General features: G+C 44.7%; 1 protein-coding gene across 5 annotated transcripts in view; it reads right to left on the bottom strand.

Moving 5' to 3' along the window:
- LOC110537252 (neurofibromin) overlaps nucleotides 1–13486 on the bottom strand; it is a 63009-nt gene extending 49523 nt beyond the window's left edge. For all 5 annotated transcript variants that reach the window (XM_021623148.2, XM_021623150.2, XM_021623152.2 and 2 more), the window contains exons 1-7: nucleotides 13241–13486; nucleotides 4517–4660; nucleotides 4335–4418; nucleotides 2842–3032; nucleotides 1763–1869; nucleotides 1534–1601; nucleotides 819–894 (exon numbers count right to left, since the gene is read on the bottom strand). In XM_021623148.2, the coding sequence (XP_021478823.1) occupies nucleotides 819–894; nucleotides 1534–1601; nucleotides 1763–1869; nucleotides 2842–3032; nucleotides 4335–4418; nucleotides 4517–4660; nucleotides 13241–13300 (730 nt within the window). In that variant the 5' untranslated portion in view covers nucleotides 13301–13486. The remainder of the gene's footprint in view (nucleotides 1–818; nucleotides 895–1533; nucleotides 1602–1762; nucleotides 1870–2841; nucleotides 3033–4334; nucleotides 4419–4516; nucleotides 4661–13240) is intronic.
- Between the last annotated feature and the right edge of the window lie 3593 nt (nucleotides 13487–17079).

Raw genomic sequence — 17079 nt, 5'->3', positions numbered from 1 at the left:
ACTTCAAGCCTATCAACTCCCGAGATTAGGCTGGTGTAACGATGTGATGTGAAATGGCTAGCTAGTTAGCAGGGTGCGTGCTAATAGCGTTTCAAACGTCTCTTGCTCTGAGACTTGGAGTAGTTGTTCCCCTTGCTCTGCATGGGTAACACTGCTTCGGGGGTGGTTGTTGTCGTTGTGTTCCTGGTTCGAGCCCAGGGAGGAGCGAGGAGTGGGACGGAAGCTATACTGTTACACTGGCAATACTAAACTGCCTATAAGAACATCCAATAGTCAAAGGTATATGAAATACAAATGGTAGAGAGAAAAATAGTCCTATAATTCCTATAATAACTACAACCTAAACTTCTTACCTGGGAATATTGAAGACTCATGTTAAAAGGAACCACCAGCTTTCATATGTTCTCATGTTCTGAGCAAGGAACTTAAACGTTAGCTTTCTTACATGGCACATATTGCACTTTTACTTTCTTCTCCAACACTTTGTTTTTGCATTATTTAAACTAAATTGAACATGTTTCATTATTTATTTGAGGCTAAATTGATTTTATTGATGTATTAAATTAAGTTAAAATAAGTGTTCATTCAGCATTGTTGTAATTGTCATTATAACAAATACATTTTAAAAATCGGCCGATTAATCGGCATCGGCTTTTTTTGTCCTCCAATAATCGGTATCGATGTTGAAAAATCATAATCGGTCGACCTCTAGTAGAAAATAGGAAAAGAATAAAGAAAAACCCTTGAATAAGTAGGTGTCCAAACTTTTGACAGGTACTGTAAGATTCATCACATTAGAACTGCAACTGCATCCTCACCAGCCATGTCTGTCTGTGGTCTCTGGTACAGCATGGTGAACTCATCAGGGTAGTTCTCCACCCAGTTCCAGAAGGCCTGAGGGGGAGAAAAGGGGGTCACACCACCTGCCTGGGAAGCACTGTACCCATCTTCTACTCGCAAAGAAGACTATCAACAACACACCAACTTGCAACAATATTTCCCGTCCTGATTGTATTGTCAAGCTTCAAGACCGGGGCTTCTGGCGAGCCACAGACGGTTAGTGTAACTGAAGTGTATCCAGATGCCTGAGCAGCTCCACAGAAAGTCAACAGACACTGCACTAGAGCAGGAGGAGCAGGGCAACAGAAAGTCAACAGACACTGCACTAGAGCAGGAGGAGAAGCTCCACAGAAAGTCAACAGACACTGCACTAGAGCAGGAGGAGCAGCTCCACAGAAAGTCAACAGACACTGCACTAGAGCAGGAGGAGCAGGGCAACAGAAAGTCAACAGACACTGCACTAGAGCAGGAGGAGCAGCTCCACATAAAGTCAACAGACACTGCACTAGAGCAGGAGGAGCAGGGCAACAGAAAGTCAACAGACACTGCACTAGAGCAGGAGGAGCAGGGCAACAGGAGATGAGGACCAGAGACCACTAGGTGGAGAAAGTGAGTCTGTAGATAGATGCGTGAGAGAAAACAGAGAGAGAGGCAGAGTGGCAGACAGAGAGGCCGACAGAGAGAGATACTCACCTTCTCTAAGCTGTTGATGACACTTAGCTGGGCAGGCTTCTTGAGGGCTTTGAATTTAAACACCGTCTCTGCAGGAGATGACAACCAATAGTGAGTCCACACTGAACATCAACAACGGTGCACAACTCAAAAGAAACAGAACATCTTCGGCTCTATCAAACGGATAACTTCAAATGGGACGGCTGTAGCTCAAAATAAAGCAATGAGACTGATAAGAATATGCAAATACCTTGTAGCAGTTTCTTTAGCTTGGCACAGTCCACATTAATGTACTGGATGAGCTCGATGTCATGGACATCCACTGTGTCCTCCGAACACAAAGTGAGCTCCTGCAACCTGAGGGGAAACACCGCAAAGAGGGATATTTAATAAAGATGGTTATTTTAATCTCCTCGAATATTCATATTCAATAGAATCACATCATCATTACAAAATTGTAGAGAAGTAGCAGTAGAGCATCATAATAGATACAGTAATCAAATGGTAAGTCTAGGTCTCATTTGACTACCGGTAATAACAGGACATCAAATAGGCTAGTCTGGATGAATGGGCAATGCTTTCAAGGTAAAAGCTGAGGACAAAAAGAGAGAGCGAGAGGCGACACTGGGGAGTGGCTGAGGTCAACTCTCTCTCCCTGTTTTAACATCACATAACATAACCAACTCCTCAGTCCTCATGATTTAATAACCAGCCACTTCATCAGTCTGGGCCTGCCAGTCATGGACCAATAAAACCACAACACAGCTCGGTTAACAAGTGCAGACTGCAACTGACAGACGAGTGGAGCAGCACTCTTCTCTTCTGCCTCAGAACCAACTAGTACACCAGTGCAAGGAGAAGGAAGACAAAATATGTGCTTTCTGAGCTTCAACAAATAATGAATATACCCGATTGGTTAATATTTACAGATGTTTTCTCCCCACTCCAAACCACTCAGCTCTGACACACACAGGTACACACACACACACACACATGTGAGTATGCCTCCATGTCTTGTGCAGGTCCTTCTGGGGGTTGGTTTCACAGTGGAACATTACTCCACAAGACACAGACAAAGAGACTCTTTATGAAGGCTGCTGACAGACTCCCTTTCTCCCTCTATTTATTTATTTATCTATCGGGGGTAGATGATAGCTCCAGCTTCTTTTTTCCTCCTTGCTCTCACTGAAGACCACAGGCCTGAACTGGTGTACACTTAAAGGTAACCCTTCCTCTACGTACAGCCTGAGGTCTACTACTGTGGCCTGTCGCTTCTCAGAGCAGCTTGGGCTGAGGGTTAGAGTTCTGGGTGTTTATGATCAATGTCACCTGGTGGAGATGCGGCTGAACACGGCATTGAAGTTGTTGCAGCTGAGGGAGAAGAGGACCCCGGAGGCGGAGCTACGTAGCTCGGCGGCATGCTGGTGGCCCTCACGGTACGTGTGGATGAAATGACAGATCTCTGGCAGCAGCTGTTTCACCAGCATAGTCTCATCCAGACGCATGCAGTCCTTCGGTTGCTGAGGGATGGAGGGAAGGAAGGAGAGACCAGGAAGGGAGGGATTAGAGGAAAGGTTAGAGGTCAAACATGAGAAAAACCTTTCAATGTCCTCACTGCCCGATTAGCCCAGAGAGGAGAATAGGCCTGAATAAAACCCTGCTACACAGAGAGAACGGTCAGTCAGGCTCCCGTCACAAGGCGTGCATCCCTGAAGACACACATTCCCTCTCATTCATCAAGATATAAAACATACTTGGTCTAAAACATCCTTACCAATAGGGAAGATATCACAATCGGTAGGCTACAACTTCACATCACATATTTTAGATACAGTGCATTCTGATGTCTCTCACAGCCTTGAAACAATGCTGTAAATCTAGCTGAGATAATGGCTCTGGACAGAGCTATCCAGACTAATGATTCTACCTGCTGGATTTGGACATGCTGCACTGCAGGCCTGGGACCTGTCATTACTTCTGTTCACTGCGGAGGGACTGGGGACAGAGAGCGCTCTTCTGCAGGCCTGGGACCTGTCATTACACCAGCACACTGTTGGGGGAGTTGGGAAAGAGAGGGCTCTACTTGGGGACAGTGGTGGATCATTAAGTGAAATATTTAATTGAAAAGAGAAGGATTTTCTGATTACTAGTACGGGTGTAATATGTCAATTTTAAATGAACTTGCAGGGACATGGGCTACTGAAAGAGGACATCAACGAGGCAAAAATAGTTAGAAAAAATGATTCAGATGTCAAGAAAAAGGATGACTTGAAGAACCTAACAGCTGTCCTTCATCCGCAAGCTCGTAGTAAAAAAATGAATACAAATGTCCGGAAACTCGGGGCAATCCCATCGGAGGCTCAGAATGCAAAGTCAAGATGAGCAAGCACCTGGAAAAGCAATCTTCAGTGAGCACATCTTTACTAAGGAGAGGAGAAAAGGGAGCTAGGGGACTACTGGCTACTAACAGAGTTCCCCAAGACTGAAAGAAAGAGACAGGACTCAAACACACAGTTCATGTGTGGGGAGGGGAAAGGGCTCAGATCCAGTCCAGAGCAAAGGCCACTGTCCCCACTGAGACAAAACATCTTGACCACAGACAGCCCACCACATCCTATTGTGTTATGCTGATATCTAATGGAGATCTGCTGATAAAAACCAGAACGCTGCATTAGGAGAGCTTGCAGGGAGAAAAGGAAACAAACCAGGGAAAAAACAGAGGGAGGAAAGGAGAACGAAGGAGAGTGAGCGAGGAAGAGAGTCAGAGATATAAAAGCGACATGCATCCATCATTTCCGTTTTTGATGGGGAATGATCCTCACCCCAGCAAGGCACTTCTCCAGTGTGTCCAGGATGATGAGCTGAGAGAGATACAGGTTCTTCTCCGCAGCCTCCCCAAATATTCGCTAGGGGAGAGAGAGACATGGTTGAGACATCTCCAACACTGTACCGGGCTCCATAGGCTTCAACTGACATTGTTTGCACATACAGCACACACACTCACCATGTTGTTCACATTCTTCAGGATGTTCGTGAGGCCACTGATGACCAGTGAGAACTTGTACTTGGAGATGTGTATCAGACAGTCCTTGTTGTGCTCTGTGCTGACTTTGGTGTGAGTGTTCTGTTGGCCCACTTTGACTGGAAGCTATAGAGGGGAAAAAGGGACAGAGTAAGGCTGTTGGTGTTGTTACATGAATCTAAGTTGGTAACTTGGCTTCGTGTCCAATACAAATAACCCTAACATACTGTCAGGAGCATTGAGTACAGGAATAGCCTTCTGTATACATTTCCTGTCAATAAGTCCATCACTATGTTTTCAAGGAGATAGCCTATTCTAGGTCTGCATGACTGAATAACAATACATTTGGTTAGCAGCGCTCCTTGAGCAGTGATCTCACAGTCTCTTTCTCTAGAGACCAACATGTCTGCCTCTAGTGAAGCCTCCTCTGCATCCTGAGCAGGGGATGTACTGTATAGTAGGCTACACTACATTCAGTGGATGTGTCTGAGAGAACCTGGCTGGCTGGGCTCTCCTCTGCCTCTGCCTCCGACTCCAGCTCAGACAGGATGACAGTGCATCAGCTGGTCTGAGGCCCCAGGCTGACCCAGCCTTGCCTAGGCTCCGCTCCATCTAGCCTAATAACAGCAAATCACAGCAAATCACAGCTCCATGTGACACCCAAACACCATTAAAAAACACAAACACTCAAAGAAACCCGACTATCCCACTTCTTGGAAGAATTTTCCCATTTGGTGAGGGACAGCAGTACAGAGGCATGGGCTATTATAGAGCTAGCAGGACAAGACGCTCCCCTCCCTCATCAGACCGGACAGCAGAAGAGACTTGTTGGATAGAGAGGAGGGTAGAGCACTGGGGAAGCCTGGAGGGTGGCCCCTCCCTGAGAATATAGTCCTACACACACAGGGGGTGGATGTGCTGAGCTGGGCTCACAGACACACGCTATGGACTATACTCCATGCATTACTCTCCGTCTCTACCTTTTGGGCTACAGTTGTACGCACCTGCGCATGCACGACCAGACACACACACAGACACACAAGTTTACAAGTAGGACAACTAATTCAAACAAATTTACTTAGTCTGCAAAGTGCAGAGGAAGTCCAACTTGACAATTTTGTATAGCCTATGGCTTCTTATAAGCTAAACAAATAAAGGTTTGGCGATCTTTGAGGTTGACACACTCTCAGTCCCAACCATCCGACAGCAGGAAGATGACCTAACACCCTGACCCCCAACACAGGCCAGGGAGGGGCTGCTCCTCTCCTGGATTAGAGACATGCGTATGTGTGAGGGGACAAAAATGAGAGTCCTGAGACTTGAGCATCTTCCCTGCAAACACACACAGAGAAACCCGCATGCAGATACGCTGGTTGACATCCATATTCAGACCAGGCAAACAGACACAGGGCAACTTTGTTTCACTGGCACGGTCTTCAATTCCTCTAAGGTCAATCCCTTTCCTTAGGAGTGCTTTGGCACTAGCCAACAGGGCACTGCACATAAAGAGGGGAGAGAGGAGTACACTTTTCTTGTTGACGTACCGCCAGAAGACACACAAAAGCCTAAGTAATTCAGTTTTTGCTGAGTGCCAACATAAAAACAACATTAAGGCGAGCACAGAAAAAAAAAAATGGAGGTTGGGATTGTTGTGAATCATGGAGATATTTATGACCTAACATCCAAGATTCCATCTAAAAGAAGCATGGCTCTTCTTCACGTGGCTGAGGTTCTCTCTCAGGGCTTGTAAGCAGCATCAGGGATCAACATCACATTATCAATGAAAAGGTAAAAGGTTTCACAAGCTCAAGCACAATACATTCAAGCACTAGTTTAAGACACTGTTAGAATAAATTATAGGGTTTAATGTTTACACAAATGGGGGGAAATAAATGGAATCCTATTCAAGTCCTATTCAAAAACACACTACAATATCCTTGGATGTGGCACGGCGGAAGTTTCCACCTTTCATTGGATTTTGAAAAGGATAGTCTGAATGAACTCTAGTGAGGGTTAGATTATTTGTAGGGTAATAATCTCTAATGCTCTGCTTTGACTTCAATGGGTCAAGCTCGAGGAAAGGGGATATAGCCGAACCTATAATATCAGAGGTTGAGCTGCTAATCTCAAAGCTGATTCTGACTAAAAGCAGTCCCAATCACACCAGAAGCCAACATACACAATCCTTTTTAATGAGTAAGTTTCAGTGGCACTATCAATAGGCTTAACAGTCAAAAGTGGATTTAAATTAGGCCTAAATCTCCATGAAAACTTCATCAAAGTGCAATGAGCCACACCCAGCCACTTGGCCTGCCAAGCCAGAACAGATAGCTAACGGATAAGGGGGCACAACTTCACAATCTCTGCTACAAGGGACAGGCAGGCCTATCGGCTTGGAATAGTCTGAACCCTTGAAGATGGAGAAAGGTTACTGGGGAGCCGGGACATTTGACTATTAATCACTATGTTACCACTGAAACTTTCAAAACTATAATAGCGGATCACAGAAACTAAGTGTTGTGATACAGTCTCAGTAACCTAGACATCTGGCCTGTTGCATACGGTCTAGCCTCCTCATGTTATGTACTATATGAATACGTCCCTGATGTGGTTACCAACACCTTAGATGGAACTGATAAGATGAACCGGGTCCTGCCCCGCCCCCCTCTCCAAATACTACTGCTGCACCATCGAGAGATTGTCCTGACCGGTTGCATCACAGCCTGGTACGGGAATTGCTCCGTCCACAACCGCAAGGCCTTCTAGGTGGTGGTGAATACAGCCCAGTACATCACTGAGACCACACTCCCACCCATCCAGGAGATCTACTCAAAACAGTGCCTGAAGAAGGCACACAGCACCAAAGACCCCACACACAAGCTGTTCTCTCCCTTACGGTCGGGCAGGCGGTATCGGAGCATGAGGTCTGATACAGTTTCAAATCTACAAGCCATAAGATTAATGAACACATGAACCACCTGCTCTCATTCTCCTCACATCAGCAAACATGCAGTCCCTCACACACACACACTGAATCTACAAAACATTAAGAAACCCATCCCCTCTTTTGCCCTCAGAACAGCCTCAATTAGTCGGGGCTGGACTCTACAAGGTGTCAAAAGCATTCCACCTTTTACCTTTTGCTAAATTACTCAAATGTAAAATGTAAGTAGGGCCTAACCCAGGGCTCTCCAACCCTGTTCCTGGAGAGCTACTTTCCTGTAGGTTTTCACTCCAACCCTAATCTAATGCACCTGATTCTAATAATTAGCTGGTTGATAAGCTGAGGTTGGAGCGAAAACCGACATGAGAGTAGTTCCCCAGGAATAGGGTTGGTGAGCCCTGGCCTAACCGCCTACCCAAAACAAGCCACAATAGTCTAAACATCCACAATTACTAATCTCCACTGAGCTATTGAGGAAAAATGTTATTTTTTTTTTTAATGGGCTTGCTTAACACTTAAGAGATATTTGATAGAAAATGCACATGTAAACAAATCATGTTAACAGTGTATGGCAATATGCCCACAAGTCATCTTTCCTCTTGCAACAATGAACAGACCCCAAAGTGTATTAATTTGATAGGATTCATTAGCCTTTATTTATTTTTACATATAAAACATGGCATTTCCCATTCCATAGGTTGATCATGTAGGCATAACATCTAGGCCTATACTGCAACATACTACAAACGTTACCGATCATAATCATACAGACTGGGCCTGTAAATTTGATTACATCAATTGTATGAAAAAAGCAACACATGCAAGGGTGACACAATGACATCACTGCTTTGCATATAAGTAAGCCTACTACAGTACAACCATAGCCCATACTGATACTGCATCAGGTAGGCTAGGGGCAATTCCAAGGTAACAGAATTACACTTGACTCCGCTTTTTCACTTCAAAATGTATGCCAAACAAAAAACATTTATTTCAAAGTTTAACAAAACATACAAATCTATGCAAAAGGACTACTTTGAACAATTTATACTGAAAAATGTACAAAAACAAATTAAAGTGGAAGATCTGTGCAGATGCACATTTTGGTAATGGAATTGTGGTAAAATCTCCCTCAGGTTTTTATGCGACCACGTTTACCAAAAATTCTTAAATGTCTACTCCGAATTAAGATTCAAAAGGTGTCTGCAGAAAGAATGGGGTGTCAAGCTATGAGATGGCACCTTGAGTTTGGAAATAAATCTGTTTTGGTTATTGAACTAGTCCACATTAAGTGGACAAGTAACAGTGCAGTAGAGTTCAGTACAGTAAAGTAGAGTATAGTTCAGCACAATTTACTGTAATACACTTTTCTTTACTGTAATGTGCTATCCAAACTTGTGGAAGATAGGTTCAGATTTGGTGCAGTCCATTATGTCTGTGAACGTTAAAGGAATATAAACAAAATGTCTACTTCATGTTCATCGTCTCCAGCACCACCTCAACACGTGAAAATGGTGCGTTTCTATGTTTCCTAGTAAAACGATGGAGGAAGATAAGTGTATCCAATGATATCGGTGAGCATTGTGTGATTTTAAACAATTATGAGTAGGCATTGTTTACTAATTGGTTGCTGATGTCATTGGATGATGTCATCATCCCTTCAATATCAAGGCCAGGGTGGACTGACCAAACTACTTTTCAACGTCGCTGGATGTCCGGTGTCAGTGGGTTCTCAGTGGGTGAGGATGCTGGTTACAGAAAATGAAAAGACAGGGAGGGGGCTCATGGTGTAGGTGTTAGTGGGTTCTCAGTGGGTGAGGATGCTGGTTACAGAAAATGAAAAGACAGGGAGGGGGCTCATGGTGTAGGTGTTAGTGGGTTCTCAGTGGGTGAGGATGCTGGTTACAGAAAATGTAAAGACAGGGGGCTCATGGTGTAGGTGTCAGTGGGTGAGGATGCTGGTTACAGAAAATGAAAAGACAGGGGGCTCATGGTGTAGGTGTCAGTGGGTGCTCAGCCGGTGAGGATGCTGGTTACAGAAAATGAAAAGACAGGGGGCTCATGGTGTAGGTGTCAGTGGGTGCTCAGCCGGTGAGGATGCTGGTTACAGAAAATGAAAAGACAGGGGGCTCATGGTGTAGGTGTCAGTGGGTGAGGATGCTGGTTACAGAAAATGAAAAGACAGGGGGCTCATGGTGTAGGTGTCAGTGGGTGAGGATGCTGGTTACAGAAAATGAAAAGACAGGTGGCTCATGGTGTAGGTGTCAGTGGGTGAGGATGCTGGTTACAGAAAATGAAAAGACAGGGGGCTCATGGTGTAGGTGTCAGTGGGTGCTCAGCCGGTGAGGATGCTGGTTACAGAAAATGAAAAGACAGGGGGCTCATGGTGTAGGTGTCAGTGGGTGAGGATGCTGGTTACAGAAAATGAAAAGACAGGGGGCTCATGGTGTAGGTGTCAGTAGGTGCTCAGCCGGTGAGGATGCTGGTTACAGAAAATGAAAAGACAGGGGGCTCATGGTGTAGGTGTCAGTGGGTGAGGATGCTGGTTACAGAAAATGAAAAGACAGGGGGCTCATGGTGTAGGTGTCAGTGGGTGCTCAGCCGGTGAGGATGCTGGTTACAGAAAATGAAAAGACAGGGGGCTCATGGTGTAGGTGTCAGTGGGTGAGGATGCTGGTTACAGAAAATGAAAAGACAGGGGGCTCATGGTGTAGGTGTCAGTGGGTGAGGATGCTGGTTACAGAAAATGAAAAGACAGGGGGCTCATGGTGTAGGTGTCAGTGGGTGCTCAGCCGGTGAGGATGCTGGTTACAGAAAATGAAAAGACAGGGGGCTCATGGTGTAGGTGTCAGTGGGTGAGGATGCTGGTTACAGAAAATGAAAAGACAGGGGGCTCATGGTGTAGGTGTCAGTGGGTGCTCAGCCGGTGAGGATGCTGGTTACAGAAAATGAAAAGACAGGGGGCTCATGGTGTAGGTGTCAGTGGGTGAGGATGCTGGTTACAGAAAATGAAAAGACAGGGGGCTCATGGTGTAGGTGTCAGTAGGTGCTCAGCCGGTGAGGATGCTGGTTACAGAAAATGAAAAGACAGGGGGCTCATGGTGTAGGTGTCAGTGGGTGAGGATGCTGGTTACAGAAAATGAAAAGACAGGGGGCTCATGGTGTAGGTGTCAGTGGGTGAGGATGCTGGTTACAGAAAATGAAAAGACAGGGGGCTCATGGTGTAGGTGTCAGTGGGTGAGGATGCTGGTTACAGAAAATGAAAAGACAGGTGGCTCATGGTGTAGGTGTCAGTGGGTGAGGATGCTGGTTACAGAAAATGAAAAGACAGGTGGCTCATGGTGTAGGTGTCAGTGGGTGAGGATGCTGGTTACAGAAAATGAAAAGACAGGGGGCTCATGGTGTAGGTGTCAGTAACAGCTGGGACAGGTGACATTAACTGGAGAGAGACAGACAGAGGGAGGGGTCATCCAAACTGTTTGAACACTCTTAACACTCTTGGTTTGACCAACAGAAAGACAAAGAAAACAGTTATGAGCTCAACATAACAGTATGGCAGTGGAAGGGAGGACAGTAGCAGGTGACCCAACTGTGGTTTGAGACTATTATGATTTCCCATTGTAGCCAATTCGGTTGCAGTAATTCCGTTACTGATTTTTTTTTTTACATTTCTAATAACTTAATTCATAAACAAAATTGATATCAGTAAAAATCACTATAACTAATTGCTAGGTCTACCATTACTTGTTACTTCTGTGGACTTTCATTATCCTCCCTCCTTATAAGGGAGAGACATAACATATCATAAAGATGTGGGGTTTTGGTAATGGAATTACAAGGCACAGGGCAATATTTATTAAACTTCCAGAAGGTAAACAATTTCTCCAAAGCTATATAAAGCTTAAGTGTTGATATTGGTTGGCAGGGGTCTTTATGTCAACATTGTGTTTTGATGCATTTCTGATGCCTTTTAAGACTTTTTTCTGGTCAATATTTTCTAAGCCTTTAATTATGCCTAATTATGGGAAATGGTTGATGGTATCTATGCCTTCATTTCCCAAAAATACAAACTCGTAGCTTTCATTTGACACCCAATGTTATATGCTCCTACGAACTTCACATGCTGGTGCTCATGATGGGTCCTTTTCAATGGAAATGCCCCTAGCACTGCTTTGAGGTACAACAAGGATGAAGACATTTGTGAAATTGTGCTTGTCAATGACATCAGTGAGGGGATTACAGCAGGTCTATAAAATATTCTATCTCCCATGTTTTCAAATGCAACGAATGGATGGGACCTGATTGTCAATCTGCATAGATAAATCCACACATACTGTAAACAAACTGGACGCAGCTCAAATAACACCGTATATGACTAGCTACACTGAACAAAAATATAAACGTAACATGTGAAGTTTTGGTCCCATGTTTCATGATCTGAAAAAAAAAAACAGAAATGTTCCATACACAAAAAGTGTATTTCTCTCAAATGTTCTCCACAAATGTTCACGTCTCTGTTAGTGCGCATTCCTCCAATACCGAGGTAATCCATCCACCTGGCAGGTGTGGCATATCAACAAACTGGTTAAACAGCATGATCATTACACAGGTGCACCTTGCGCTGGGGACAATAAAAGGCCACTTTAAAATATGCTGTATTGTCACACAACACCACTGAGGTCTCAAATTCTGAGGAAGCTCGTAATTGACATGCTGACTGCAGAAATGTCCACCAGAGCTGTTACCAGAGAATTGAATGTTCATTTCTCTACCATACACTGCCTCCAATGTCATTTTAGAGAATTTGGCAGTATGTCCATCCAGCTTCACAACCGCAGACCATGTGTAACCACGCCAGCCCAGGACATCCACATCCGGCTTCCTCACCTGTGGGATTGTCTGAGGGGGTTGCTGATTATTATTTGTGTCTGTAATAAAGCCCTTTTGTAGGAAGAAACTAATTCTGATTGGCTGGGCTTAGCTTCCCAGTGGGTGGGCCTGGTTGTCAAGTAGGTGGGCCCACCCATGGCTGCACCCCTGCTTAGTCATGCGAAATCCATAGATTAGGGCCTAATACAGTTCTCAATTGACTGATATCCTTATACGAACTGAAACTCAGTAAAATCTTTGAAATTGTTGCGTTTATATGTTTGTTTAGTAATAGTTAGCAGCTAGCTACTGTAGTGGCTAAGTGGCTATAAAGAAACAGTGCTTTGTAGTTCAAGGTGAGGCTACTAGTTAATGGAAATGACATGAACACACTAATTACTGGACACTTGCTTCGAGTTGACAAGCTGGCTAGCGACAAGGCTCGCAGTGGCGAGCTAGGTAGCACAGTGTTATTGGCAGAAGCTGAATGCATTACAGTAATAACCACGCAAGCTAGCAGCTCGCTGCCCAATTCAACATTTAGTTAGTTCCTCCTTCTTGACAGTAAGAGGCGTGTTCTGTCGATTCCTTTGTTTATATATTGAGGCTACATCCTCGTGGTTTCATTCAAAGGGATTTTAAATGCTATTTCAAATGTTAGGGACAGAATTGGTCCATGTGTTATTTCGTCCTCTCTCTCTCTGTCGCTGTCACTTGCTCCTGTGTGATGATGCGGCTCTGCAGGAGAACTATAAATTCTAGATCGGCTCAAAACATACCACTCATGACAGTGCAGCTTTCTTTAAATGATCTCGTCGCTAAACCCACGACCTCTATGATGTTACTGGGGAAAAAGCAGAGGCACAATTTCTGATACGATGTGTTATTCTTACCTGCTCGTCGAATCTACTAATTACGGCCTGAACCCATTCCACGGGTTTATGCGCCGCCATGGCCGGCCGGGTGCGAGCCGCGATGGGCCACTTGAATTATCCGTATAAATAATGATTCCTTTGCTATTTTCAACCAGTTAATCCTCAAATTCCGATGTTGATGGGGTTATTTTTTCTTTCTTTTATCAGACACACCACAATATCCCCATGACAGAACCGGAAGTTTGAATCCTCCTTCTCAATGAACAGTCGTCATTAGTTACCACAGTCACAAGGTCATAATTATGGATAAACCCCGCCTATTTCTACAATTTATTTTCTTTAAATCTGTTTTTTTAACGTAAGCCTAACCTTAACCATACTGATAACCGTATGCTGAACCGTAACCTTACTTTAAGACCAAAAAGCGAATTTTTGTTTTCATGAATTGTTACGATAGAGCCACTTTGAATTTGTAGCTGTGGTAACTAGGGACAACCTCAATGAAGCAGGCACTGATGCTGTTTTGAGGAGCAGCTACTGCGCGTGCGTTGCAAGAATCTTTACAGCGTCCAGTGTGAATACAAAAAACGGGACATTGGACCAATGCCGTGTGTTTTCATCAATGACAGGTTTTAGATAACAAACTGGTGAGGTCACACTGCCTTAGGATTTTAGATACAGAAGAAACAGAGACATAAATATTTTGCAGTTAAAACAAAATGCATAATAACAGTAGCTAAACTCTGTAGCTAACCTTTTTCAGGACCCTGTCTTTCAAAGATAATTTGTAAAAATCCAAATAACTAAAGGGTTTAAACACTGTTTCCCATGCTTGTTCAATGAACCATAAACAATTAATGAACATGCACCTGTGGAGCGGTTGTTAAGACTACTAACAGCTTACAGACAGACGGTAGGCAATTAAGGTCACAGTTATATAAACTTAGGACACTGAAGAGGCCTTTTTACTGACTCTGAAAAATACCAAAAGGAAGATGCCCAGGTTCCCTGCTCATCTGCGTGAATGTGCCTTAGGCATGCTGCAAGGAGGCATGAGGACTGCAGATGTGGCCAGGGCAATAAATGGCAATGTCTGTACTGTGAGACGCCTAAAACAGAGCTACAGGGAGACAGGACAGACAGCTGATCATCCTTGCAGTGGCAGACTACGTGTAACATCACCTGCACAGGATCGGTACATCCGAACATCACACCTGCGGGACAGGTACAGGATGGCAACAACAACTGCCCGAGTTACACCAGGAACGCACAATCCCTCCATCAGTGCTCAGACTGTCCGCAAAGATTGAGAGAGTCTGGACTGAGGGCTTGTAGGCCTGTTGTAAGGCAGGTCCTCACCAGACATCACTGGCAACAGTGTCGCCTATGGGCACAAACCCACCGTCGCTGGACCAGACAGGACTGGCAAAAAGTGCTTTTCACTGATGAGTCACAGTTTTGTCTCACCAGGGGTGATGGTCGGATTTGCGTTTATCGTCAAATGAATGAACATTACACCGAGGCCTATACTCTGGAGCGGCATCGATTTGGGTCCGTCATGGTCTGGGGCGGTGTGTCAAAGCATCATCAGACTGCGCTTGTTGTCACTGCAGGCAATCTCAACACTGTGCGTTACAGAGAACACATCCTCCTCTCTCATGTGGTATCCTTCCTGCAGGCTCATCCTGACATGACACTCCAGCATGACAATGCCACCAGCCATATTGCTCGTTCTGTGCGTGATTTCCTGCAAGACAGGAATGTCAGTTTTGGCCAGCGAAAGAGCCCGGATCTCAATCTCATTGAGCACATCTGGGACCTGTTGGATCAGAGGGTGAGGGCTAGGGCCATTCCCCCCCAGAAATGTCTGAGAACTTGCAGGTGCCTTGGTGAAGAGTGGGGTAACATCTCACAGCAAGAACTGGCCAACCTGGTTCAGTCCTTGAGGAGGAGATGCACTGCAGTACTTAATGCAGCTGGTGGCCACACCAGATACTGATTGTTACTTTTGACTTAACCCCCCCCCCCCCCCCTTTGTTCAGGGACACATTATTCAATTTATGTTAGTCACATGTCTGTGGAACCTGTTCAGTTTATGTCTCAGTTGTAGAATCTTGTTATGTTCATACAAATATTGACACGTTAAGTTTGCTGAAAATTAACACAGTTGACAGTGAGAGGACGTTTCTTTTTTTTGCTGAGTTTAGATAAGTTAGCAATCCCTTATAGTGTAGGCCTACATCAGTTGAAACTTGTACAATATGATAGGACTCCAGTCCTTCATCTGGCAATATGTGCTGGTATTCTAAACTGTTATGTAACAATTTATTATTGTCCTTCCCTTCCCTTTTCTCTCAGGCAAGAATTCAGTGTTAATAGTTAAGTAAGCCTATATAAACGGCTTACCTATAAATTATCTCTTAGCAGATAGTCCCTTTGAAAAATATTTTTCTGGAGGGCCAAATAAAACCCTGGTGGAACCCTGGTGTATAAGATATCAGTCCTAATGTACTTAAATTTGCCATTCAAATGTGTTGACATGTCAAGTTGCCCTGCTTTGACCCTGTGCCACCTCAGAAAGAATTGCTGCAAAATGAACTAATTTCAATTACTAAAGAATGTTGAACAGTTATCTTTTTTTTGCATAGAAAGAAAGTCGAGCTTGTGCAGCACTGGTCTACATCATTTTGGTACAATCATGTAGTCATGGACGGCACCAGGGAGAGGCAAAACGGTGCTGTAGCCCCCTCAAGAATAGGCCTAACACTCCCATTAGCACCAATAAATACGTTTTGCGTATATGCAATCATGTACACTGTAGATTGCAAGCACCCCTACACAACGACCAAGCTACCCCAGTGAAAAATGCTTGGTGCTGCCACTGCAGGCAGTAAATATGGCAAGGACAGTAAGTGGAGGCCTACATGTGAAAGCGGTTGCCAAGAGGCAGTCTTAGTGAGAAAAAATATATATCCAAAAGCCTAACTGATGGCTTCAGATTGCTTGTAGCAGTAAGTGAGGTGAATCTGTACTGCTTGCTTGTAGCACCAAGTGAGGTGAATCTGTACAGCCTTCTTGTAGCAGCAAGTGAGGTGAATCTGTACTGCCTTCTTGTAGCAGCAAGTGAGGTTAATCTGTACCGCTTGCTTGTAGCATCAAGTGAGGTGAATCTGTACCGCTTGCTTGTAGCACCAAGTGAGGTGAATCTGTACCGCTTGCTTGTAGCATCAAGTGAGGTGAATCTGTACCGCTTGCTTGTAGCAGCAAGTGAGGTGAATCTGTACCGCTTGCTTGTAGCAGCAAGTGAGGTGAATCTGTACCGCCTTCTTGTAGCAGCAAGTGAGGTGAATCTGTACCGCCTTCTTGTAGCAGTAAGTGAGGTTAATCTGTACCGCCTTCTTGTAGCATCAAGTGAGGTGAATCTGTACCGCCTTCTTGTAGCAGCAAGTGAGGTGAATCTGTACCGCCTTCTTGTAGCAGCAAGTGAGGTTAATCTGTACCGCCTTCTTGTAGCACCAAGTGAGGTGAATCTGTACTGCTTGCTTGTAGCACCAAGTGAGGTGAATCTGTACCCCTTGCTTGTAGCACCAAGTGAGGTGAATCTGTACAGCCTTCTTGTAACAGCAAGTGAGGTGAATCTGTACCGCCTTCTTGTAGCAGCAAATGAGGTGAATCTGTACCGCCTTCTTGTAGCAGCAAGTGAGATGAATCTGTAGGTGCGTATCAGTCCATACATCCCGAGACCCAGTCAAAGCATTGTCAACCGGTCTACAAGCCTACTTCTAACCACCTGGAACTCCCTGAGTGCACAGTCATTCGAATGCATTTCATATAATTATAATGATCCACAACACCAT

Source organism: Oncorhynchus mykiss, chromosome 12, assembly GCF_013265735.2.
Source record: "Oncorhynchus mykiss isolate Arlee chromosome 12, USDA_OmykA_1.1, whole genome shotgun sequence".
Lineage (NCBI taxonomy): Eukaryota > Metazoa > Chordata > Actinopteri > Salmoniformes > Salmonidae > Oncorhynchus > Oncorhynchus mykiss.
Note: the sequence above shows the minus strand (reverse complement) of the source record. Positions and strands in the feature narration are given on the sequence as shown.